A 25,430-nucleotide genomic window follows, 5' to 3' on the forward strand; every position below is an offset into this window, starting at 1 on the left:
GTGAGTAAGTGCAAATGACATTTTTTTTTTCTTGCACGTCACCGTTTCAGGGCGTTTCATGGTGTTCTATTCCACTGCTTGGAACTTGGATCACCCATTTGGCAAAGTAAGCAGATGCTCAGGGTACCACGAACACTAGAGGACGCCAAACATCCTCAAAATGAATGAAACCTCTTCATGAACTGTCAAACTACTGAATAGTAAAATGTTAGAAACAAAAAACTTTGCGATAGAGTCACTTGGCAACTAACCCAGAACGAACAGAATTAATATTACTAAAACTCATAAAATACAGGAAAGAAAATCTATTGGATTTGCTTGATGCATGCAAGAAAATGATATTGATTTCTCAAAAAATTAGATGTCAAAAGACCAACCAAAGATTTTGTATTATCTTGCGGATGGTATGGTATCATGTCCACTTACCTGACTGATTCGTCTGGAAGGATATCTGCGAGTGGATGGATGGAGCAGTCTTGGCTGACGGTTCTTCTTATATAGCAAGCATGTATTGACTCACATAACCCTTTTATGTTGATGGCTGCCTTCAGCAAATATATATTATATCTTTTTTAACGATAGGAGCGTTTTGTTCAGGGTGAATGAGGCTTCAATTTGAATTTTGATGTCTGGTTTTGTTATTTACAGTTTATCTAAACTAACAGGGCCCTTTTTTGCGCACACACTCAAGGCTTATGGCTTACAACTTTTGTAACTTTTGCCTTGATAAAATATGTTGTTATATATTTTATAAAGTACTACCTATCTACCTACCTACTTGGGCTTTCAGAGTTAAAGAGGTAACTATGGAGATTAATCTATATTATGGCCAAATTTAGATGAGAGTCACTGGCATTAGGATAAAGTTGGACGTTTGTACAGTTTTACTTTAAGAAGTTGTTTGACAGATCATTGAAAAGATAATTACACATATACACACACACACACACAAATATATATATATATATATATATATATATATATATATATATATATATATATATATATATATATATATATATATATATATATATATAAAACTTGCCTTTATAAAAATATGACTTTATTTTCAGATAAGATTATATTTCTTCCAACATTTTTTTTAACATATAACATACCTTTCTGTCAAGATAAGAAAAAGAACAAAAATCTTTAAAAAGAAAAATATCAAAATACTATTTCTTCTTTTTAACTGTATTTGTGAATTGCATTAAAGAAAACATTTTACAGCCACCTTTTCATTTCATATGATGACTATTTTCCCTTCAGGTATTCTTGACTTTTGCATAATTTAACAGTGCATCAAATTAAGTTAATTATCCTTTAACAATTTGAGCAATTTGTTCTTGGTGGAGTCATATTTTTATTTGACAGTTGATGTATGGCTTTATTAGCCCACATTTGGTGGACTCCCACAAGTAAAATTTGTATTCTAGTTTTTTGTGCACGACATACTGATTAGACAATTTTTTCATTGAATGAAGTATTTCTATTCGAATATTGCACCTTTAAAAAAAAATACTAGTATATTGTCTTACAATATAAGCCCCATCCACATTTTTTGTCTTGGTATGACTTCCTTTAAATTATTAACCATTTCTTTGAATTTGTTGACCTTACTTGAATTAACTTGAGGAAGAGAATTTGGGCATTTCATTAATCGTTTTTCATCAGACTACAGTATATACAAAAGTTATGTTATATATACTGTATGTAAAAATAGTTACTTTTTGTAAGATTTCATATTACTAGTAACATTTGGACTGCATTTCTCCCAATGTACTGAATATTAGTGCATTACTAATACATAATTTTGTCCATCGTGTCCATTTTGGCTCTGCAAATTAAAATGCACAGACAGGAGACATCACTGGAAAGGCCAAGATGTCCCATATTGAGAACACTTGAAATTGGTAGGCTAGCTCCACTGAGTCAAAAGATAAAAACCAAGAACTAATGTCCACTACAGTGGGAACAAATGAATAGGCTGGCTTTCAGGAAGATATTAGGACTTATTGTATTGTATCCTAAAGGATTACAATTTTCCACAAAATGAACTTTTTTCTTGTTTTTTTTTTTTTTTTTTTTTTTAGATAACTGGCCACTTTGGCAATGTAAATGTCAAGTTTTAATGGGTTTATTGAATAAATAAGAAAAAAAAGCAGACAGGCATTTTTTTTTTTACATAACCACTTTTGGCTTTAATGATTACAATTCAAAACATTTGTACAACATTTTCAACTTTTAAAAAATGAATGACATTTTTTATGTTCGTTTACTACTGTTTGGCTGACACTCAACTGCTATATGGAAACCAGAAAAAACATTGTCTTTCTCTCGTTCTGCTTATTAATCGCCATGATCATATGCTTGGGAAAAGGCTTGTTCTGCTCCAGGGTTTGTGATGAAATTGATGAGCGCCACTCGTCCCGCTTCCGCACCAGGCACGCCAAAAGAAAAACATGGATAACAATACTGATAAATAACGGGTTCCAGAACCATGGAGGATAGTCAGGACCCGGCGTGGTGGAGGAGAAGTGGCGTTAGCTAGCCTTCAAGTAAAACGGGATATCCTAGTGCAGTGCAGTTGTCCTGTCAGGTTTTCTTTGTGTGTATGTGTGTGCGTGTGCACGCGCATGTGTAGTTTGTGGCTTCCCCCTACATGACAGCGCAAGGCGTCTTGCCAGGTTGAGCGCCGCCGTCCATCTTCTCCGCTTCCAGGATCATCCTGCGGAACACCTCCACGGCCGTCTGCCCACAAGGCGGCACAAACCCTCACTCATTAATGTTTCAAAATCAGGACAACTAAATTCGTCATTTAAAAAATTGTCAATTTGAATCTGAGCATTTGGACAAGTTAAGGTCTTTAAATGATTCATCAATTATCAAAAATAAGCACCGATTAGTTTGCATATTGATACATTGTTGATTAATCAATCAAATGCGCTATTGCCAGAACTGGCAGGTTCAAATTTGATAATAAGTACATAGCGTCAGTGGGCGATGAAGGCAAGAAATATCCACAATTTCCACTGCCCAAAATAAAGATGTTGTAAATTAAAACAATTCAGAATGAAATGAACAAATGTGCCAACTATTTTCAGGTGGTACCTGATTCTCTTTGGCCGAGGATTCCATGAAGGCAGCGTTCCAGGAGTCAGCTAATGCTTTCCCCTCTTCGCAGCTGATTACTCTGCAAGGTAAAGATCAGCGCCACAACATTAGGTACACCTGCCTCCCTCTGTGGCACACAGTTTGTTTGACGACATACCGCTCCATGTGCAGGTCGTTTTTATTTCCCACGAGCATGATGGGAACCCTGCAGTACAGGGGAAGAAAAATCACTTTTTTTTTTCCTCAATACCTTTTTGGGATACCCTCACTTGACAATAAGTGGATGGTGTGGTACTCACTGAACCTTCCCCACCATGTCCAGCAGTTTTTCATGAATCACTTGGACCACTTCGAAGCTGCAAGAAAGGCCGCTTTTAATTTTGTAGTTCTGTTTGCCAGGGCTAGCGGAAGTGAAGCTCACCTTTTATTGGACGTGACAGAGTAGACCAGGATGTAGCCATTTATATCTATGGAGTACGTCTGTGGGAAGATGGAGTACTCATCCTGTGGTGATAGAAAAAGTGCATCAAAAACAAGACTTTCAAAATATACCTGCTTCATTTCAGTTTAGCTTTTAGATTTAGTATAGGTTTTAGCTTTTTTTTAAATGAATGAAGTGGAGACAGACCTATACTGTATGTATTTTTTTTTCAGGGCCAATACCAATTATTAGGAGTAAAAGAGGCGATGGGCGGGTACCGTTACCAGCCTTATTTCAAAATATCGGTACTAGTCATGGAAGCTGTTACCAGTATTGGTTGCCCACTTGTGGCTGTTTTATGATCAGTAAGTAGAAATGAGAAAATAGAATACCGTATTTTCCACACTATAAGGTGCATGTAAAAGCCTTAATTTTTTTTTTAAAAAAAGCTGATGGTGTGCCTTATAATCAGGTGCACCTTATATATAGATCAATATTGAGATTGGGATTCAAATATGGGGAATGAACTGATAAAGTAAGCTTTACCTGTTTCTTTTGTGTGTTTACAGTTGAACAAGGTTGGGCATACTGAAGAGTTTAGAGTTACTATTTGAGTTATTACTTTGAGTATTACAATATTGTGATTGAAAAAGTTTTAAAAAGTCATTAATTGGGGGTGCGCCTTATAATCCGGTGCGCCTTATATATGGGAAAAGTTTTAAAATGTGTCATTAATTGATGGTGCGCCTTATAGTGCAGAAAATAGGGTAATTTCTTGCTGTTTTACCTAAAATGCTATATTGGGATATACATAGGTCTGTGAAAAAAATCTCTATTTTTTTCTTCAGCTTTTATGTATCAATTACTAATAGGATACAGCAGTATGGTTTCATGCCAAAAAAAATCCCCACTACAGATGTAGTATTTGCATTGTAGTTGTAGTACTACCTGTCCCGCTGTGTCCACCAGTTGAAGATGATACTCCTGCCCGTTTATCGTGATCATCTTCGTAAATGCTGCAGTGGGAAGAAGTAGGAGAAAACGCATAAGAGACAGCGTGGCGTCTCCGCTAGCTTTTCCGAGAGCATCCATGGGCAGCGGGTTCATCGGGTGCAGGGCCTTGTCAATATTGTGCACCCATATATGCCTCACAAATAACGCTGACACTTTAGCTTTTCCGCGGAGCGCTTACAAGTTATTTATAGAGGCATGCCAGACATCAGGATGAGGGGAAACGACAAAGTACGTTTTCAGTTCTCTGTCTATTTCTGAAATTGTGTGTGAGCGAAATATTAATTTACATAACCGAAAGCTCCGCCATTTTCAAGCGATGGACGGACTATTCAAAAGTGCCAACACAATCACGTTTTTTTTTTCATGAACAATATTGATCATTTGTAGTCAACACAATCACGTTTTTTTTTTCATGAACAATATTGATCATTTGTAGTCAAAGAAGTCGATATTTGTAACCGATAATCGTTTTCAGTAAGAGGAAAAAACATATTGTCATCAAACTTTTCAAATCACACAAATTTCCACTCTTAACTTTGTTGAAACGTCTTGAAGTATATACAGTAGAATTCTACAACAAAATCATATTTGCAGCCAGATATTTTTCACAACAGGGGACTTTTCACTCTAGCAAATATATGTCGGACGTAAACATTAAAAAACGTGTTGTGCAATCTACAATCTGACTGAAGTTAATAACAAAACCATCCAACATTTAAAGAAAGAAAAAAAACTTGCCAAGTTTACAATAAGCATTCATTTTCATACTTACATCAAATTCTTGCATATCTTTCACTTTGCTTCATCCATCTTTCATCTTTATTACTTTTATTCTATCTTCAAGTCTTACGCTTGTTTTACGCTTTTCGCCAGCTCCAACCGTCAAATGACGTTATTTCGGCAACCACGCGCCTCCGCACAGAGTCCACGCGGAAAAGATTTTCCGCAACACGTATCTTCCGGAATTTCTTTATGAGCGGAAAACATGGCGGACGACGACTCTTGGCAAGCAGCACGTTGGGGAGAGATGAGGAGTCTGTTTAGATTGTTTGAATCTACTAGGATTGTCTACCTCTGTTATAGAGTAATATTGTTCGTATGCTGTAGAGTCCATTTACTGCCACCTATAGTATTGGAGAATATCATCTGCCTAAGGGGAAAAGCCGCTCCGAGTAATACTGTAAGTGCTGCAAAATGCATGCAGGGGGGTCAAGTATAAACCAAGCTAGACATTTGCTGCAGGCTTGTTTTCGCTATAGTGAATTTCAGTGCAACGCAAATGCAGAAAAAAAAATTGTATTATGCAACAGGGTTTTTTTCCTTGTATGAGGAAGTAAAAAAGAGGGAAAGGCTTCAATGCATGCGTTTTTTTCCACATGCAGGTTTCGTTGTAGAGGGGTTTTACTGTAGTTATAGAACAACTTTTCAGATTTGCACATTTTTATTTATTTTTTAATCTTGGACTAACAGATATGAAATAAAAAAGTAGGGACCTTCAGTTTCATCAGTCTGTCTTAAATGTTATATTCAAGCTTAAACAAGTAAATACAGTACGTGTGAATAATTACAAAAAAATACAAAAGAAAAGTTTAACTCTTACATATATCTTACATATTTGACTTTATTATGGGGGAGTGCTTCAACGTCATTATCTTTGCATTATGTTGTAATGCAAAAAAAAAAAAAAATCAGCATAATCATAAAAAAATGGGCTACTTTCAACTGGTCGAATCAGTTTGTAACAGTATTCTCTGATCATGGCAGAATTTCCATGAAAGCATGTCACCAACATGGAGCATAACATCTAGATCTACTTTAAATAAATTAGTTTGAATTTGCTAACTCTATGCAAATTGACAACCGACAAAATTCTGATGGCCAAAAGGAAAATAATAAGATAATCCAATACTTACTGTTTTCTATTGTTGGGTCATAGGAGTCGACAAACTGGCCCTCGACAAACTGAATGGTCAAAGAGGACTTTCCTGTAAGAGACAAAAAGGGTATGACCAGTTTGTAGTTCACCACAATGTGGCCCATTGGACATAGCATACCTTCTTACTTTGTATTATGTTCTCTCAATTACCCAAGTCTCTTTTAATAGACACCATTCCCCAATTACTTTATTATTGTGAACCACAATTATAGGACAGCTTCAGTCCTGTGTAGATTAATTTTACTTCCTTGACTGCTGTGATGGCTTTTGCAACAATCAACGACCATATTTCCAATACTCTGCTTGTTCACTCACGACAATCTGATTCATATGATTCAAATAATAACATCCATCCATTTTGCTGCCGACTGAAAATAACATCACTGTTGCTTAGGGTTCAGGCAATGACCAATCACGGCTCAGCTTGCAAACATCACATGACTTAACTCAGAAACAAAGATGAGCGTGATTGGATGTTAGCTGGGCCGCAAGACACAGTGATGTAATTTTCAAGTGACAGACAGTAACAAAATGGTCACCACCTGAGATGAAAAATTCCTCTTGTTTTTATCTATCTGAGGGAGCGAGCATTTTGACTCTTTGGAATCACCTAAAAATGACATCACAATTGCTCCATGACTCATGTTACGACCAATTGCATATTACCTTTTTTCTGAGAATGGTCACGTGACACTTGCAAGCTGGAGCTTGATTGGTTGTTACCTGAGCCCAAAACAACTGTGATGTCATTTGTAGGTGACTGCAAGAGGCAAAATGGCTGCCCCTGAGATGGATGAAAAAAAAACAAACACACAAAAAAGAACAGGCGGATTTTGCTGCTTAGTTTAAACTACATTGTAAGAATGCTGTGATTAGAGTAGTGGGTGCGCACATGTTCTAAAGAACATTTTTGGGTTGACTTCCCCTTCAAACGTTTGCCCAGCACATTTATCACTATTCTTGCCGAAATATGTACTGAATGATTATGCAAGAAAAAACCCTTTAAAAAACTAAACATTCTAGCGTCCACCACACTGCCCCCCTCCCATTTATATATTCATTTTATTATTTATTTTTTATTTTTTTACCGCATTTCAACTGCGCTGTTCGCCGTGCTAGCAGTGACATAACCAGGCAGTCATGCGTCAAATGCACCCGGCTCAGGGAGGGGGGGGGGTTCTCGCGTCCATGTCGTCGCTCGACGGCAAAAATATGCCCCATAAACCGGTTTCAAGGCGGAGGCCTGGCGCCGTGGGCAGACGCCACCTTCACCTGGCGGAGGGAAGGATGCTGCGCGTAGCCGGGGCCCGCTACAGCCTAACCACCCCCACCACCCCCCCGGCCGAGGGGCAGCCCACACCCGGTTGAGGGCCGCACAGCCCTCCTCGTCGCGCGAGCGGCGCTCACCTACGGATCTGTATCCGAGGATGGCGAGCTTTCGTGACTTGGGCTGCGGCATGTCTCGCTCTGGTTATCGCATCGAGTCCTTGCGGTTCGACCCGCAACCTCCAACCGGAATGGCAGCCGAATCCCAAGCGAGCGCGACGACTGGCTCATACAGCCCCAGTCCACACGAGCGGCGACGTCCTCCGCGTTGTCTCCGGAGCTTGCTCGCCCGATACCCAGGGCGGCGGGGGGGAGGGGGGAGATTTGCCGAGTTTATTTCAGGTCATACGCGGGAAAGCGTGGAGTAGATTTTTGGGTTTCAATAACTGCGTCACTCCCCTTCGCGTTGTAATGAATTAGTAATTACGGTTCCGCCCCAATTGGCTACATCCAGAAAGAAGGCGTGCTCAGATGCCCGATGTGAAGCCGCTATTGGTCAACGCAGGTGTTCGTCATATAACAAGGGCTACGAGACGAGGATGTGATTGGTCGACGCTCGCGTCGTGACGCGACCGCGACGTCGTTCACATCTTTGAGAGGTCACTCAAGAAGCAGGGATGCTGCTCGCTTGCAAGCTGCACGACTTTATCTTTCCACAGTTTTTGCGTCTTAATTCAAGATTTTGTTTACTTTTTGCCATACACTTAGACTATGTTACGACTAAACATTTTTATTATCCTAATTAGCTCCGTGGACACCGTGAGTAGCTCACGTTCTAAAAATAGCTCATCGGTGATGGCACATATACTGTATTTCCTGGAATGTTGAACATCTTGTGAAAATGTGAACACAGGCAGATATTCATAGAGTTGCTTAAAATATTGGGCGTAGTAATTGAATCATTTAATTCATTACTATTATATAATAATAACATTAAAGGTCATTTGAATACATGTTATTTCAGAAGTGTCTATCAAACACTTAGCATTCATGAATAAGTTGTAGCTCACAGTTTTGTATATTTGGTGACACCTGAATTACATGAGTATTAAGTGATTATTGACTAAAAGTCGTTGATTAAATTGAAATGAATCAGACAGAAATGGATTTACTCTTAACTGCAACATTAATATTTAAGAAAAATAAGTTAATAAAAAGAAACTGGAATGTTTATCCGAATAATGAAATTCCCATGCTAATTTACTCCTAATTGATGTATGTCAGAATTATCTTAACTTTTTTGTTCATATATTTATTTGAAAAAACAATATCCATATTGTCATTTTGCTTATCCAAGGATAATAATTGCAAATACTCTCCATGATAAAGTTCTTCTTTGTGCTCATGCCAAATGTTAGCCAGTAGAGGCCACTGTTGCATCACATATCTCAAAAACAAACCGTTCAGCGCCAGTCAATCTCTTTAAAAACTATGTTATACTGTTCCATGACAATCCCACATCCTAACTACTGTTTACTCCCATCTTTAGTACTATCTAATAAGAAGACAGACTCAGCCAAAGCCTCTTTAACACTGAACCACAGGAACCTCAGGGCCATCAATCAAGCAGCAGTTACATACAAACACTGATCATTTAAGCTGATAGTATGACGTCCGTTCCACTCAGACACTCGCTTCTTAATTTAACCGTGGCTTGGAAAAGAGAGCCGCAGGCATGCGACAATGCCGCGTACGAAGTAAGGCCACAATTAGTGGGTTAAACCCGCAGGGGCAGATGGTGGAATTCCAGGCAAAGGTGCTGAGAGAATGCCATTCCTCTTTTGATGTTTACTCGCAAGACAGACTTGATGTTTCTAATGCCCCCCCCCCAACAAATACTACATGACATGGAGAACTTTTCTTCTCACAGATGCCACTAATCACCCAGACGTCCGAGGCCATAGTTGCTAAGACCCAAGGGGTTCTTACCTGTGCACGCGGGGGAGGAAATGTCAGCGATAGATCATTTCCTCTCAATGACATTGGTCGCCAAAAAAGAGGACAATAGGTGGAGAAAGCTGTGCAGTTGAATACACTAATATGATGACCAGGATAGGTCACGCTGGTAATAGTGGCCAGGGATTAGCGTGTGCTGATACAGGCCAACAATAAATACCCCTCGCCTGGGCTAGGAACAGGTGTGTGACAAGATTATTTCACTTTAATAAAAAGGCTTAAAACAAGGCTTGGTGAAATAATACATTAAGCTCTCTGCCACGCCGAAGCTTTACACAATAGCCTAGACAATGAGGGTAATTTTGTGCGGGAAATCTTTAAAAGGTGATCAAAATGGGGTTTGCGAGGCCGGATCAAGTGTGTAAACCCAAATACGGCCTGAACAAACTGACAGAAGACGACTAAACTGACTCTGGCGAGGTTCGCCTCTGATGAGAGCGCAAATGTCTCATTGACAATTGGAATCGTCTCTTGGAATGTGCAAATTTTGAGGGTCCAGTTCAAGAGAAAAATGACAAGGCTGTTTTGTTTTTATCCCAGGCCACCATGGTGTATATTGAACCAAACAATAGACCCCAGTGAAGCAACACTGATGTGATCCTGTTATGGTGGGAATAAGATCCAATCACAGAGCTATTAATCAGAGACCACCAAATGAGATCTGGCGCTTTTTGGTTGGCTGAAAAACACAATCAGACTTTGATCCCCTCTAAATGGTTTACTTGTGGGGCGGTCTGTTTGTCAAGTAACATTAGCAAACTCATGTGTAGACAAAAATAATCCAAGACCACCAAATAAATTCTTTGGATCTTTGCAATCTCACCTGATACTTAGTAAATCTTCATGTTCCATGTGCGGGTGGAACTGACCACCAAGATTCAATTTGTCAAGGAGAATAAACAGCCTTGGTTGTGGACAGAATCATTTGGTCCCAGATCTACAAACTAGATCTGTTTGCTTGTAGTTCAACCAGAGGTGACCTTGATCTGCTCCAGATGGCAAATGAAACAATCTATCGTCTCCCCCTTGATGTGGTCTGTTTTGGTCAGGTAAAGAAAGTGAACAAGAGTTTGGACCAGAGAACAGTAAAGGGACTCTGGCACTGTTCAATTCTGAATCTGTCCTCTGCGGTATCAATCATGCAAGCTTGTGTTTTGGGCTATTTTGGGAGCTGTCACATAAACCAATAGGGATTTCATAGCTTTTTCGTTAGCATTAGCAACCTACATTGGCGAAGGTTTTATGCCTTTGTTGGCTCGTGTGTTAAAATCTCCTCCTTGAATTCAGTATTTCGATGGTGTAGCCTGGTTCCTAGCTAATGTAACGCCACTTCGGCTAGGCCTCGCGGTGAGTAGAGTAACTACACCTTCAGGTTTTTGCATTTGCGTAGGTTTGGAAACATGCGTTATTAAAACCCCGGTTTCAAACTGTGGTGACATGTATATAGTGCAAAACATTAACACTGAAAATACGAATTTTAACAGACTGTTTCATCTCTGAATCTCTGACCTTTAAAAGTGGCCCATGACTTTCAACATACCTCGTGTAATTCTGAAGCCGTGCATGCTGGTGGAGACTAGGCAGGAGCTTGGGCCTTGTCACACTCCGTTAGTATGCCAGCCAGCATGCCAGCCGAAGCAAATCAGCCACATCCTCCAGCTGGACCGGGGCCACCGACAGGCACCTGGACCCACGCTCGTGAAAACAGAATTGCATATTTAACTCTGAGAAAGGCGCGCATGTCTCAGCATGTGTGTGGTGCTTTGCTAACATGAGAATACCACACACGCACACACACACGCACGCACACACAAACACACACACATTTGTAAGCACATTTGTTCGGACTTAAATACATGGCTGGTGTACAAAGTCATGCGGGCCTGAAAAGACAACCCTCACAAGGTGCCATTGTGGGGGATCCAATGATTAGCATATCAGCGTGGCGTGAAACATTTATGGCAGTGACACGCTCTGGCAAGTGTCATCATTTTCTCGAATGGAGCACTGTCACATCCCATTGTGTTAAACGGTCGTGCCAGAACAATAACCCGCCACAAAACTGGAACGGACGGAAATGAGACCGTTGAAATATAGCTTGGTCTATCGCACCTGATGTACCTTTTGAAGGCCTTGTTCCAACCACTGTCAACCCTTACGTACATCTAACGCAGAGCCTGCCGTTTTCAAAGCGGGAATCCTCCTAGCGCTTTCCCGCTGCTCCAGAGCTCATTAGTAAATCTCGACAAGCTAACCCCTGCTGACCTGCTATGTGGCGGTGTCACTACATTTGTGATAATTTACTGGAATCTACTCTAAGGTCTCAAACCAGGCAACGAGAGGATGGCTTAGTGGGAAAACAAAGTTATTCACATAATTTTCAACTTTGATTAGAGCTCGCATAAATGCGTTTGGATGTTGCATGATAAACTCAAGATTAATTTTGTCAACTTAAAATCTATGCAATTAGTATTTTACTTTTTTACTAGCTTTGCAAACCACTAGGAGGGGATGTTTCATCTCTTTTTGTGCTTGCTGGAGTCAGCATGTCTGCTGTAAAAAAAAGCTGTATAGCTTTTTGTAAACAGTGACGGGTAGTTTTGGGGCTTCATACGAACGAAGACAATTTGTAGCATTAAATGAATGTAATCCAAATCCTTTTGTAAGCAGTTTAGTTTCCAGCTAATTGAGCTAATATGTTTTTCAACAATCTATCAGGTAGTAGAATCTTCAACAAACTAGGGCCTGACCAATATCCATCCATCCATTTTCTAGAGCTGCTTATCCTCAAAAGGGTCGCAGGCTTCCTGGTGCCTATCCCAGCTGGCTTCAGGCAATAGGTAGGGTACACCCCGAACTGGTTGCCAGCAAATTGCAAAGCACACTGAGACGAGTAGTCAATAATGACACCAGTGTTGGTGAGGGAACATAAACTGAAAATAATCAGCAAATATCATCCATTTGAACGATTATTTTTGGCCAATGTTGGTGATAGTTTAATCCAATTAATTGGTTGGTGCCTACAACACACCCAACATTTAAGTTTTCAATGCCACTTCGATTGTATACATAAAGCAGATTTTTAGACAACTGAAATTGCTCATTTGTGTGCAACAAAGTGGATTTGAAAAAAACAAAACAGAACAAAAAAACATACCGTTCGGTGAGCACGAGTGATGTCACCAAATGGTGTCAGTAAAGCAGCACAGAACCGGCGGAGGTCAAGCCATTACTCGCACCGACTGTGCGAACAGGACCTCTCATCAAGATTAGTCCAGCACTGAGCGACCGCTATGTTCACAGTAGTGCTAACATGAGGGCTGTGGGACTCATTTAGGTTTCTCAGCGGTGCTTCATCACGGGCCTGTTGCCGTCACAGCCATGCTGGCATCCTTCTCCCTCCTGCTGCATCAGCAAACCCTGATTCGACCACTTTGGAACCCAGTTAGCTTCCCTGCACGTCTTACAGATGTTATCTGGATACGCTGGAGTTAACCTGGATCGCGCTCTCCCCCGGGCGTCGTTATCGTCCATTCATCACATCGGCCCAGTTTGTTTAGTTTGTGTCTGGTCGCAGATCTAACTTACAGATAGGCAGCCTGGAGTGAGATTAGTGGATGACAAAATAGGCTGCAGAGGAGTTTCACTTATCTGATCAGGAAGGAGAACAATATTCCAAGAACATGGAGGATGCTTATCTCATTTGTTTAAGATCACTTAAGGATACTCTTTTTTTTTTCCAGTTTATTTCAATAGGTACAATTGAGAACAAACAATACTCTCAGTACGCCAACATGATTAAAAGTTAAGAACATTTTCAATTTGGGTGTTTTAGCAAAAGTCGATGTATCTTTACTGTGTCGGCCACATAAAATGATGAGATGAGCTGGATCCGGCCCCCGTGCCTTGGGTTTGAAACCCGTGACTTGTTTTCAGTGACGCAACCCCTTTAAATTCTTTGTGAATCAAATACTCCCAAACCTGTGCAAAGAATTTTGAATTTAGGAAAAACTTAAACGGTGCCATTCGCGTCTTGATTTATTCCGAAGATTGTTCGAAATCATCTGGTTTATTTTAATTGTGTCCAGTCGAACGCAGAAGCTTCTTACAAGAATGCGACGGCGCTAACCACAATTCGACCTCCATCAATCTGGGTTAGTTAGCATGATGGGCTGCTTTGTGTCGCCTGCAGCTTTTGTCCTCAAATTTGCCAACATCCAGGTTCTTGGCTTCCGTGACGCTCCATTAGCGCGGGAAATATGTCCAGCGGTGTCAGTATTCACACATGCGCCCGCTGAATAATTGATGATGATCAGCTCGAGAGCTTCTACCTACTCTGGCCCGTTTAATGGCTCCGATACTCAGAGGAGCTCGCGGCATGCAAATGCATCTTCTCGCCGACCCTAACTTGTCTCGTGCTCCAACCAAAAGCGCTTCCTCGGTCGGCCTTCGGGGAGCAGTGTAGACACTAAAAGCTAAAGTGTTGGCGGGTGCTTCTCACACTTCAGCGAGCCTCGGGGCAGATTCTGCGGTGACGACTGGCGAAGCCTCGACTCTAATGAATGATTGCTCTGGGGCAAGTAAACCCACAGCCAACCGCATTAGGTGTATGCATACACGGAACTGAGATTCGATACATTAGCATCAGGACTTAAGAAATATCGTAATTCCCCAAATATGGGATGCACATTCTTTTCAAAAAATGAAGGACAAAAGTATGGGTGCGTCCTGTAAATGGTAACTTACCGATTAGATTTTTCTTTGGACATTTGAGAAATATATTCTTTAGCCACATAAGCCGAGTCATGACGTACAGATGCACATTTCCATATCATCCATATTCAATACTTATGGTAATTATGTTATTAGGACAAGCTAGACTAGAGGCAGTCAGTTGGCTGTGTTATTTGCAGCTAGCTGTGGTTTTTTCCGCATTGTTTTCAATAAAAGAAGGGAGCAGACTGAACCAGCGGCCGAGTCCATCCTTGTTCATAAACAGGAATGTTACAGTAGTTTTCAAGAAAAAAGTGATTCTTGTAGCAGAGGGGCTACCACTGTCACAGGCGTGTAATCGGAGAAGGGGAGTGGACCCCAAGAAATGCGAGAAGGCTAGGAGGTTGAGGCTATAAAATGAAAGTTAAATAACGAACAGAGGCGAGAACAACTGGAACCAAAATAATACAAAGTTACAACCAAAACTCAAAATTGAAATGAACTCACGAGGAATCACTGGGAGACAATGACAGGAAGACTCCGGATACTCGGACTAGTAGACGGAGGATACTCGGAGGCACCATACTTAATTACTGTACCTACTATAATTTACAAATACAAATAAGAGAGAATATGCAGAAAGTACAAGGATTATATTTATTCGGTTTTGCTATAGTTTTTACAATGTCACTAAACTGTTGGTGGTATCTTATACACGGTAACATAGCAAGTACCAGAATTTGACCCTAAAATTAAGGGTGTATTCCATACACAGGTGCATCCTATATTGGGGGATTTACGGTAACTCTCAGTTTCAAAAGAAATTGCTTCCCACCCATTGTCTTGCACAGCCAGGGCCTTGCAAATGCATCATTATGACAGGCTGCGCTCATCTATTTATATGAAAGATGACACCTCAGATGTGTGCCGACACCCCTGCGGTGGCAACATGAGGCTCGCATCGCATGCAATCAAATATGCAAAAAAGCCTCGACTTGCTCAAGGGGGTGGCACCAGAAGTCGGACTAGCAAGCGCGCTCAATCAGCGCCGGCAAAGATGTCATCATGACACGAGTCGTCGCCGTAACGCCACCGCAGGCTTCATTACTCTTCATTAAAAACACATCTTTTATCCCACGCATGTTTTTTTTTTCCCCTCACACCCAGGAGGAACAGATGTGCGGAAACAGCTTGACATTTAAATGACAGGAAAATGGGATCGACTCTTCCTCGTGCGTTTGCGAGACACCTTTTTATTACGACTCGTCATTAGCGCCTAAATGAGGACCAGCATGGTGGCGCACCCTCCAGGGAGACAAAAATGAGCTTCTGTGAAAGGTTATCAGGTTATGTGGGACTGTAATGTTTACGCTTGCTCTTACCAACTGGAAATTCACCAATCTTCAATCTTCATCAATCTTATTTTCAGCGACGTACCCCTTGTGAAATATTTTTTCAGCCAAGAATGCCCGAACCAGTGCAAAACATTTTCGGATTGGGGGAAAAAAAGGTTAAAACGCTCCATGTCTGATTGATTAAACTTTGGAACTACATTGGCAGTTGTATCTCTAGGCATTTTTTACTCAGAAACTCCACAAGATAAATTGAGTCACATCATCTGTTCTATTTCATATCCGTCAGGAAATGTTGTCGCTCATGACAATGCGCCTCCATATGAAATCCGATGAAATAAAAGCCTGCAACATTTTGCAAAGAAATCACTGCAATAGGTTGATTTATGTTCCAATTAATTTGCTCTTGATTTGAAATGACAAAAGTAGTGTTCCTTTCATGGGATTAAAAAGTACAGATGGGCAGTTTGTCTGGACCAACGGACTATAAGTCGGTCTGTCACCCCAGTTTTGATGACGAACAACGAATCCAGAGAAACCAAAAAGAAAAAGTTGATTTTCCCCGGTCAATGTATTTGTTATTCACTGGATTTGTATTTGTTATTCATCGATCCATTTGCTGGTGGCAAAGTAAAGACGGAAGTCTGAGTAAAACAAAATGACAGACTAACAATTGCAGTAGGATAGAAAAAAAAAAAGCAGACTGACTATGACAAATGATAAATAAAGGACCCGCCAACATTTTTAAAATGTCGACCTCTGGTAAAAACATTCAAATAAATTTGCTGATACCTTCATTTTAAAATCAGGGTACTTCTACCCTGAATTGATAGCCACCTGCACCAGACAATAGATCCAATACAAAAGAGACCCAATTAAAAAATTCTGTCACGACATAAAAATAGCCCTCAGCTTTGTTTGGCAATGTCAGATTGTCAGATAGTTTTTTTTTGTTCTTTTCCAATATGTTTATGGTCTGGATTACCAGGATAACATCACCTGCTTATGCATTGAGGCATCCCCAGAAGCAAGAAATTTAGTGCGATAGTATTCATAAAAAACACAACAAATCCAAAATGGCTTTCACAAAGGGCCACTGAAAGTCACAAAACACAAATTTCTGTCTTCTGGCATTACCGCCTTACACCCCACACTACTCTATCCAAATTTGAAAGGCATCAGCTCACAGTTTCTACTCGTCGACATAGCATTATAAAAAGACTGATCATTTATTTTAAAAATGCCCAGCTACGACAAGCTGCTACTGCAACCGTCTCCAATGTCCCATTCAGCAAAGTCAATATTCCAGATGTCACTCACAAGTGCTGATGTAGCCTTGAGTTTGAGGCGGCTGCTAACTGTCACCCCAGTTCTTTTGATTACAGCGTACTGGCAGAAACGATGACTAAGGCCAATGTTAAATGCGGCACCCGTTTCTGAAGCGCTGGCCAGGAAATTGGATCAAGAAATGTCGAGCAAACTTAAAAGTTCTATAATGTGACGGGTGATTTATTTTTCTGATGCAAGAATAATCTTCTTGCAATCAACTCATGCCAAAGAACATAAATTATTAATGATGGTTGGATACCTTTTCGGGAAAAGACATTATCACACCTATTAGGAATATTCCGATCAGATTTTATTATTGCTTTTGCACCAAGTCTGAGTCACCTCATTTAGGGGGATCTTGCTATAAGTCCCAAAGACCCAAGCCAAGGAGGGGCAAAAACTGCATCCAAATTTCAAAACATTACACAGTGCTCGTTTTACCTCTGGAAATGTTTGGAGTCTCAAAACTTTAGACATATAGTAGTTGTGAAAATAATATTCGAGATTAGAATTTGCTCTTTTTTACTTTGAGTGTTCGAGTGGTACACCCTGCAGATGTCAAATTTAGCCCATGTCGGGCTCATTTACTGCCATTAAAAATTTGAAATATTGTGAATTATGGACATGTTGAAAACATGATGTTTTATTGTGCATTTCCCCTGATTTTTCCATTAATCCTTTCAATGGCAACTCGCAAACAGGCTACAATAGAAATTTTTGTGTCGGGCCCCAAAACAACTGCGGGGTACTTGGGGACAATTTATGATATTTGCAAGCCTGTGACTACTTACTTCATTGAGTGGCTTAGCCTGACCCCCAAAATGCAAAGTTCTTGCTATTCATTGTGGGATCCACAAATGAAATGTTGCATAAAAGCATTGATTTTGCTGCAGGGAAGCATTTTATTTCAAGCAACGCATATCACTATATCTTTATATTCCCGTCTGGGAAATCTGCAGTATTGAATAGCTGTTAAGGTTTTTTTTTTCTCGCGAAAATGAACATTTTTCAAAACGAGACACTGTACGGAATGCGTAACATTCATTGACTGGTTTATCTCCCATTATATGTACTGCTCATAATGCTTAATGATCTCTGATGGGTTCATTGCTACTAGCGTTCGTACATAATGTGCTTATCCCTTCCGTTACATCAGCGGAAAACTGTCCGACAGTCAGTCAAGAGGAACTGAAAGACCTCAATTTGTGCCTAAAACTAAAGTCTAAAATTATCAGCTTGAAACTAGGTGAAACTGTCTTTTGACAAACTTATTTTCCTCAGACGTGTGAAAACAGTGAGAATGAGAGTTTCCCCTTAGGGACCAGGTGCAAGACGCGGAGTCCTGCGGTCAACGTTTCCTGGAAGCTTACTGGAATGTTCCGTGTCCTTTTGCACTTGAGCTTAAAAACGGCATGCACGTCTGCACGGGAGGCTCCGTTAATGCCGCAGAGACTTTCGCTTGCTGCCTCCTTGGTGTCAGGTTTAAGTCGCGACAACAGAACATCCGTCCTGCTTGAGAGGTTCGGACAAAGGAGATTACGTCCGGTCACAGGTCGCGCCTTAAATCAAAAGGTCTTTTTTTAGGGGACGGGGTGAACAGTTCAACACCAGTACGTAAACTGACATGTAGCGTATGCGCCCCCTGCGTCTGAGTATGAGGTCATGGCATTGACACAGAAGCCCCTGCTTGTAGAGTGGGTGGGGAGCGCGCTTCTATCTGTGGACCTGACAAGTGACAGGGCCAGCTGGGGAATGAAACCCTGTAAGACAGGCACTTTGTCTGTGACGAGCGGAGCACGCGCAAGCCCCCCGTGGATCCGTGTTAGCTCAGGAAGGATTCAGTGATACCGTTGATGTGGCCCAGAGAGCAGCGAGTCGGCGTTAGGGCATCAAATGCGGCCGTCTTTCGGCTATGGGCGGGAAACAGTCTCAAGGCTTCTCCAGCAAGGAGCTAAACGAAGTGAGCGTAAGCCAAGGAGGCCGACGGAGCACCGGCAGCGTCCAGAGCGGCCTCTCCTCAGCTGCCGAGAGGATCCGCAGACATGCCACGGTACACTTCGGCTACAGCACCCTGAGCTTGGCCATGCGCGGGCTGGACGACGCCCCGGCCGAGTTGTGGGAGCTACGTGAGCTGCAGAAGCTCAACCTGTCCATGAACTGCCTGTGCTCGCTGCCGCCGGCCCTTAGCGCGCTGGACAACCTGGTTGTGCTCAACCTGTGGGGCAACAACCTGACCAGCCTTCCGCCTGAGATCGGCCTCCTGAAGAAGTTACGGGTGCTCTTCGCCTGCCGCAATCGCCTGAGCGAGGTGCCCGAGGAGCTGGGTTCCTGCACCTGCCTGGAAGTTCTCAGCCTGGCCAACAACCAGATTAGCGGCCTTCCCGGCAGTTTGGCGGCCATGCGCAGCCTGACCAAGCTTAACTTAAGTCACAACCGCATCGCCCACATCCCCACCTGCGTCTACAGCATGAAGGGTCTGGTCTTCCTCCACTTGGCCTGCAACCGCCTGGAGACCATTGCTGACCAGATCCAGGACTTGGTTAACCTCAAGATCCTCATCGTGGAGGGGAACAGCATCCACACCCTGCCCAAGACCCTGTGCTTCCTGGAATCTTTAGAACTCCTCAATGTGGACTTCAATGAACTGCAGAGTGTACCGGTGGAGATGTACCTGCTGATCAGGCTCAGGAGGCTTGCCTGCCATCCTCTGGACAAGGGGCTCCATATTGTACACAACCCCTTGCTCAAGCCCATTCAGGAGGTTTTGCAAGGAGGACTGAGCTCCTTGTATAACTACCTCAAACCAACGTGAGGCACCGTCGACCGGTCAATGCCGGATACGTGGAGGCACATACCCGCCCCACCGCAGATTCCAATGTCATGGTTTTTTTCTCTGTGAAGTGGGTCTATTCCAACCGTGCTTCAAAGCATCTTGGTTTGAAACAAAAATTACTCTTACATGAGACTGCTGATGTCAGAGAAAGCTCTTTCTCCCCAAAATATTCACATGTGTAATTGTATATATTGAAATTAATTGTTTCATTTTGTTGCTTGTGAGTCAACCCAGGGTCCACCAGAAATTTATTCTCTAAAGAAATAAATAGACAGGCGGTCCATTCCAACCGGCAAAGGATTTTCTACTCGAGGGGCGCTCAATGCGTCAATCGCGGCCGACCGCAGCGCGAGTGTTGGTGGACCGCATGACTTTGCACTACATGGGGAAAAAAGTCATCTGAAAATAATAACAGGAATCGGACAGAAAAACAACAACAGCAACTTGGTGTTGTTTACATCGGAAGCTGCTCTATTCTTGGGAGGAAAACATTACCAAGTTCACCTTTGTCGTTCACGTCATACATTACTTGTTATGGTACTGTCTTCTCACAATGTTTGGCAGGTTTACTATAACTGAGTAGATTGACAGAGTGGGGGGCATTCTTCCAATATATTTCATTGCACTCCTGGCCCAATGGGCTAAAAACCAAAAACAAAAACAAAAAACAGATATCATCCCATCCCTGTTAATTACTGCCTGGTAATTTTGTCTATCCTGCCTGGTCATTTCACTCTTTTTTTAGTGATATCACGGCAAAAATGAGCTATTAATTCATTAAGTTATTAGGTTTGGGTACACCTGGTCAACTCTCTTTTGTCTGTACTATTTCTTTCACTTGCCTGTGAAATCCCAGCACTTCTGTGCAGATCAGATCAGAACGCTACAAATGGTCAGCCCTCATTACTTTCATAATGATCAGAGAATGTCCTAACAATAAACTATTCGATATTAAAATACACATCATCATCACTGTTACATCACAGGGCATCTCGCGCCACGCAAATAGATTTAAAGTGCCGTTGGCTGTAAATAAACATCTACAAACCGCCACCCCGCGTGCTATGCAGAGCACGCGTGTGAGCGTAAGCCGTAGTTAAGGGTTAAAAGGAGGCGGCAAAAATTCACAGGTCCACATTTGGATGCTGATTAGTGGCGAGCGCTCGGTGGCGAGGTGGATAACACACACATGGTTTATTGCATTCAGGTCATAGGGATCAGTCAGTGGAAAGAACAGTAAAGCAGATGGGGAAAAATTATGCAACAGAGAAGAAGTACAGTACATACAACGTGAAAGAAATGATAGGATTCTGAAATAACTGCTTTAATCTGGAAATGGAAATGTCAGTGATACGGTCGTACTGGGAAGTTAATTAAATGTGTTCAAATGCTAAAAAAATTGTTTTGTCATGGCATAGTGTACGTAAGGTTTAATATTGACTCCATACCAAATGAATGCAAAGACAGTAGGGATGGGATTTTTTGTTCATGAAGTTTGATGCGTCATCAAATTTTGTGTGCTAAGCACTTGTGGTGTTGTTACTTGCCAAGGTTTGGATTTTATTCATCAATTCCACAAGACAGATCGTGTAGCATCATCTGTTTTATATCCGGCTTGTCTGCCATTAAATTGCATCCCTAATGTCAAGTACATCTTTATAAAACTAAACAAAATAAAGGCAAATGTTTTGCATGGATACACCACAGCACATTTTAAGCAATCATTTGCTTCATGTTCCATGTAATTTGCTCTTAATTTTGAAAGAAAACTGTCACAGCATTAAATAATAATAAATTAGATTTCCCAAAACCTGAACAAACTTTATTAATTTCTCTCTTGTACTCATACCCTCCAAGCGGAAAATGATATACCATTTTAAAGCAATTGAAATGTTTTATTTCATGTCACCTTCAGCAAATTTTTGCAACAATGTTTGTGTCGCTTGATGACAATCAGAAATGTACATTTTTGCCTCATGTACTGTATTTCTGCAAATATATCCTCCACACTATATTCTGTAATTGTTTTGGCAGTGATCAAGTGTAAACTTTCCAATATCTTCTGATCTTTACTGTCTGACATCAACACAAAGGCATTGGTAAAAAAATGACCTCTGCTGGATCTTACTGGTAATTACGCACTAGTAGTTGTGTTCTTTGTCTTTTTACGTGCGTGGAGGAGGGGGCATTTATCTTTGCATAACAATTAAAAAACGTTTTAACTTTTTTCATTCAATGTAAAGCAAGGTGATTAATTGAAGCTATCAATCCAAGTGTGTTAGGAAGCTTTATGTAGTAAAATTTTTTTAGACTATTTTTAGACAATTGATGTCATTTGAATTTAATATTTTGTTTTGATATCTGAATGCCCCAGTTGTCTGGTAGCATAATGCTACATTCTGTTACCTTTCATGCAGACGCTGCAGGTTCCTTGCCCCAATTTAAAGTTGTGTCATCATAGTGACTTTCTCGGATATTTTTGACACCTCATCAGTGCCACACGGAGCCTTTGACAATCAAGGAAGATAATTAAAAAGCAAGTCCCCCTGTTGCTCCGTGTCAAAGTGTGCCATTGCTCCGTAAGAAGCCTCCGCACGTGACTCCTATTGACAAACAGCTCAAGGTTGACACTATTACCTCTCATTTAGCTCATCATGTCTGTTTAACGGATTTGCCTCGCTGTTGGTGGGAGGAAATATGATGCAGACGGAGTATGGATTTGTACAATGTCAATATCGGCGGTTGAGCTGCACAGCATAGTGCAACGCATGAAGTAGACGTTTGTGCGCCTGCTGGTATTTTTTGGACATTCCTGCTGACTTAAGGGCTGTAGGCATGACGATGCACGAGGCGGCGGCCAAAACAACTACAAATTATGTCTGCCTAGTGTCACATGGCTTCCTCTCTAACAATGCGGACATTTGTTTGTCAGCTGTTATTGTTTTAAACCTCAAAAGGTTCTCAGTGGTAAGTGGACACTCGGTTTTGAGTGTCATCAATCGGTGGACCACAGGAACCAGAGGAATCACTGAAAGGCAAAGAAGTAGACGTAAATGTTTTGGCAAATTCATTCATGGTTCCTAAAACAATTGTAAGTTTCACATTTGAGCACAGTGGGTTGCTTAAAAAGCACTAAAGCATTGAACAGTTTTTCATGTGCTTTCGTTTAGATTAGCATTTTTTGTTTGCTAAATAATTTACTTAGTATTCATAATGTTAATGTTATAATTCAGGAAATTTACATCATGAAAAACAAAAACACAGAGAGTTTTTACAAACTTTTGAATGTACCATGGAAAAAACTCCCATCAGCTTTACTCAATTAAAATGAGATGACAGATTACATCAATATTATTAATTAAATACCAATTTATTGAGACCTTTATTAATTATCCATTTTATATGAGTAGCTTTGAAGAGAAAACAAAAAGGAATTAAGACCTAAACATAAATACGGAGTCTATAAAAATACAATTATTCTGTATGCAAAAATAGTACTGATGAAAATTAAGTTCAGTACACATAAAAAAAAATAATTAAAAGTTAATGAATCCCTTTTGCTCTCCAGTCAAAGCTTCCTATACTAAATGGATTGTAAAATGATCCCTCTTAATATTTACTCAATACAAAGCAGTACAATTTAATTAATAAAAGTGCTTGTAATCTGTTGCCTCATTTTAATTGAGTAAACAATGTTTTTTTAATTGATGTCGGAAAGTTTGCTGCACTTGTAACGTCACATCTGCGTTTTTTTCTTTACTTTAAATTTTAAATGAGCTTTAGTTGACTTCATAAGAAAAAAATAATGTATTCATCGGCCACGCAAAAAAAAACTAACCGAGTTCTCTGGCCTGATGACCTACAGGTGCGGAGTCATGTGTCGACGCCATTTTAGAACGTAGATTTGATCGAACCTGAAGCAAGCCACCCTTACGAAGACACTTGGTAGCAAAAAAAAAAAAAAAAAAAAAACTTTGGTGACCATTTCTGTTCCGAAATGTTCAAAGCAGCCACCTTTATTTACCTGGACGACAAGATGTAGCAGAGAGGGTGGGGTGCTTGCCGATGGTGGGGGCGCGGTCTACCCGGCTCACACACGCCCTCTCCCGGCCACACGGCCCACACACAGCCGCCTCGGCACCACTCACTCCATCCACGCGCAAGTCGCTCCCGGTCCTCCAACGAGTGTGGACGCCGAACCAGGAGGAGAACAAGAAGGACAAGCGGTAACAGCAGCACCGGGTCAACGACAGCTCCTAAAAACAAATTCTACAAAGACAAGAGGAACGCCCGTGGAGATTTTTTTTTTGCACCCTTATTTTTTTTAAGGAAGCGAGCCGTTCAAGTTGCAAGACAAGCGCCGAAGAGTTTTGTTCTGCCAAGCCTGCGGTCGCCTCGGCGCCGTCGACATGGATAAAGTTGTCGGTTGGTGGTTCGCCACCCTCACGCTGCTGCTATCCGCCCGGGGAGAAGTTTTTAAAGGTACGTGAACACACCGTCACCACCGACAACAACAAACAAAACATTTTTTCGACCTGATTTGTCACCGGAATGATTCCGAACAGGTGCGACCACCTCAACGCGGATACGTCATGTCTTTGTTTGCGTCTAACTTTATCTTTCTAAGTTGACCTGTCTAATGTGATTAACCTCAAAGGGATTCTGCGTCCTGAGTGTCACCTGTCAATATGGAACGTAAACGGTCAAGTCGAACTAAACATTCGGATTTTTTTTTTTAAAGTGATCGCTATGACAAACGTTTCTCGGGCTGTTTTTATGCTTCATGTGTTCATTATGCCAGACCATCAGAAAAATAAATTACATGTTGAATTGATTTTTGACGGGAGGAGGGTTTGCATATGTCCAGTAATGTAATGCCCGAGGGTCCCTAAAGTACTCATATTGACACCAGAAGCGCACATGAATCCGCTCTGCCGCTGATGAGCACTAATGGATGACCGATCTAATCGATCCGGCTCCCAAATATCTTTTTTTTTAAAGCTCTGATTTAAAAGTTGGCTGGCTGACTACAGTAAGCTCTACCTCAGTTGTGCTTTTGGGGGCAGTATTGCACATGCGTACAGCATCAATGGATGGAGAAGATGCAGAAAGGAAGGAAACTTTGAACAAAGTCTTGTTAAATCATGTAATATTCTTTATTGAAATGTACTGTTTATTCGTTCACGCAACACAAATGTGCCTCATCATCCTCGCCCACTTAAACGAAGAGATTTATTGGCTAAGGGGGATGCTCCCGGTGGTGCTGAAACTGTCGATAAACGCCCTCCTAATTGCACACAAGTGTGTGTTTGTGCGTGCGAGTGTGTGTGTAAATATGTAAACCAGGAAGAAATCGATGTTTCACTCTTTCCCCAGCGAGGTGACGGATTATCCACACCGGCAGGCGAGAGTGTTTGCTATGTAGGGGATGTGCTA

The 25,430-nt window shown here is 41.3% G+C and overlaps 3 protein-coding genes across 8 annotated transcripts in view; 2 read left to right on the forward strand and 1 right to left on the reverse strand.

The window, feature by feature from the left end:
* Nucleotides 1-2,178: 2,178 nt before the first annotated feature.
* On the reverse strand, nt 2,179-8,225 carry rheb (Ras homolog, mTORC1 binding). Its single transcript, XM_088430247.1, has 8 exons — nt 7,893-8,225; nt 6,463-6,534; nt 4,484-4,551; nt 3,536-3,618; nt 3,414-3,470; nt 3,272-3,319; nt 3,112-3,193; nt 2,179-2,751 (listed from the first exon to the last, which is right to left on the reverse strand). The coding sequence occupies exons 1-8, from the start codon at nt 7,942-7,944 to the stop codon at nt 2,659-2,661; spliced, it is 555 nt and encodes a 184-aa protein (XP_088286373.1). The 5' UTR covers nt 7,945-8,225; the 3' UTR covers nt 2,179-2,658.
* Nucleotides 8,226-18,938: 10,713 nt separating this feature from the next.
* On the forward strand, nt 18,939-22,236 carry lrrc30a (leucine rich repeat containing 30a). The gene has a single exon (XM_088429137.1). It carries the CDS (start codon nt 19,074-19,076, stop codon nt 19,971-19,973), a length of 900 nt encoding a protein of 299 aa, XP_088285263.1. The 5' UTR covers nt 18,939-19,073; the 3' UTR covers nt 19,974-22,236.
* A 1,862-nt stretch (nt 22,237-24,098) lies between these two features.
* LOC148414687 (receptor-type tyrosine-protein phosphatase mu) overlaps nt 24,099-25,430 on the forward strand; it is a 148,960-nt gene continuing 147,628 nt past the window's right edge. For 3 of the 6 annotated variants that reach the window (XM_088429133.1, XM_088429135.1, XM_088429136.1), the window contains exon 1: nt 24,103-24,476. In XM_088429133.1, the coding sequence (XP_088285259.1) occupies nt 24,404-24,476 (73 nt within the window). In that variant the 5' untranslated portion in view covers nt 24,103-24,403. Of the gene's footprint in view, nt 24,477-25,430 lie in introns of all 6 variants that reach the window. The other 3 variants (XM_088429130.1, XM_088429134.1, XM_088429132.1) reach the window with 2 other exon arrangements.

Source organism: Hippichthys cyanospilos, chromosome 12 (assembly GCF_059441005.1).
Source record: "Hippichthys cyanospilos isolate Australia breed blue-spotted pipefish chromosome 12, RoL_Hcya_1.0, whole genome shotgun sequence".
In the NCBI taxonomy this organism is placed as follows: domain Eukaryota; kingdom Metazoa; phylum Chordata; class Actinopteri; order Syngnathiformes; family Syngnathidae; genus Hippichthys; species Hippichthys cyanospilos.

Bases quoted from the DNA above. Each gene is read 5' to 3' on its own strand.
- rheb (XM_088430247.1), bottom strand. From the start codon at position 7,944: ATGCCGCAGCCCAAGTCACGAAAGCTCGCCATCCTCGGATACAGATCC. The intron at 4,552-6,462 runs GTAAGTATTGGA...TTCCCACTGCAG, and splicing joins TGACCCAACAATAGAAAACA to CATTTACGAAGATGATCACG. The intron at 3,320-3,413 runs GTGAGTACCACA...CCTGTACTGCAG, and splicing joins GACATGGTGGGGAAGGTTCA to GGTTCCCATCATGCTCGTGG.
- lrrc30a (XM_088429137.1), top strand. From the start codon at position 19,074: ATGGGCGGGAAACAGTCTCAAGGCTTCTCCAGCAAGGAGCTAAACGAA.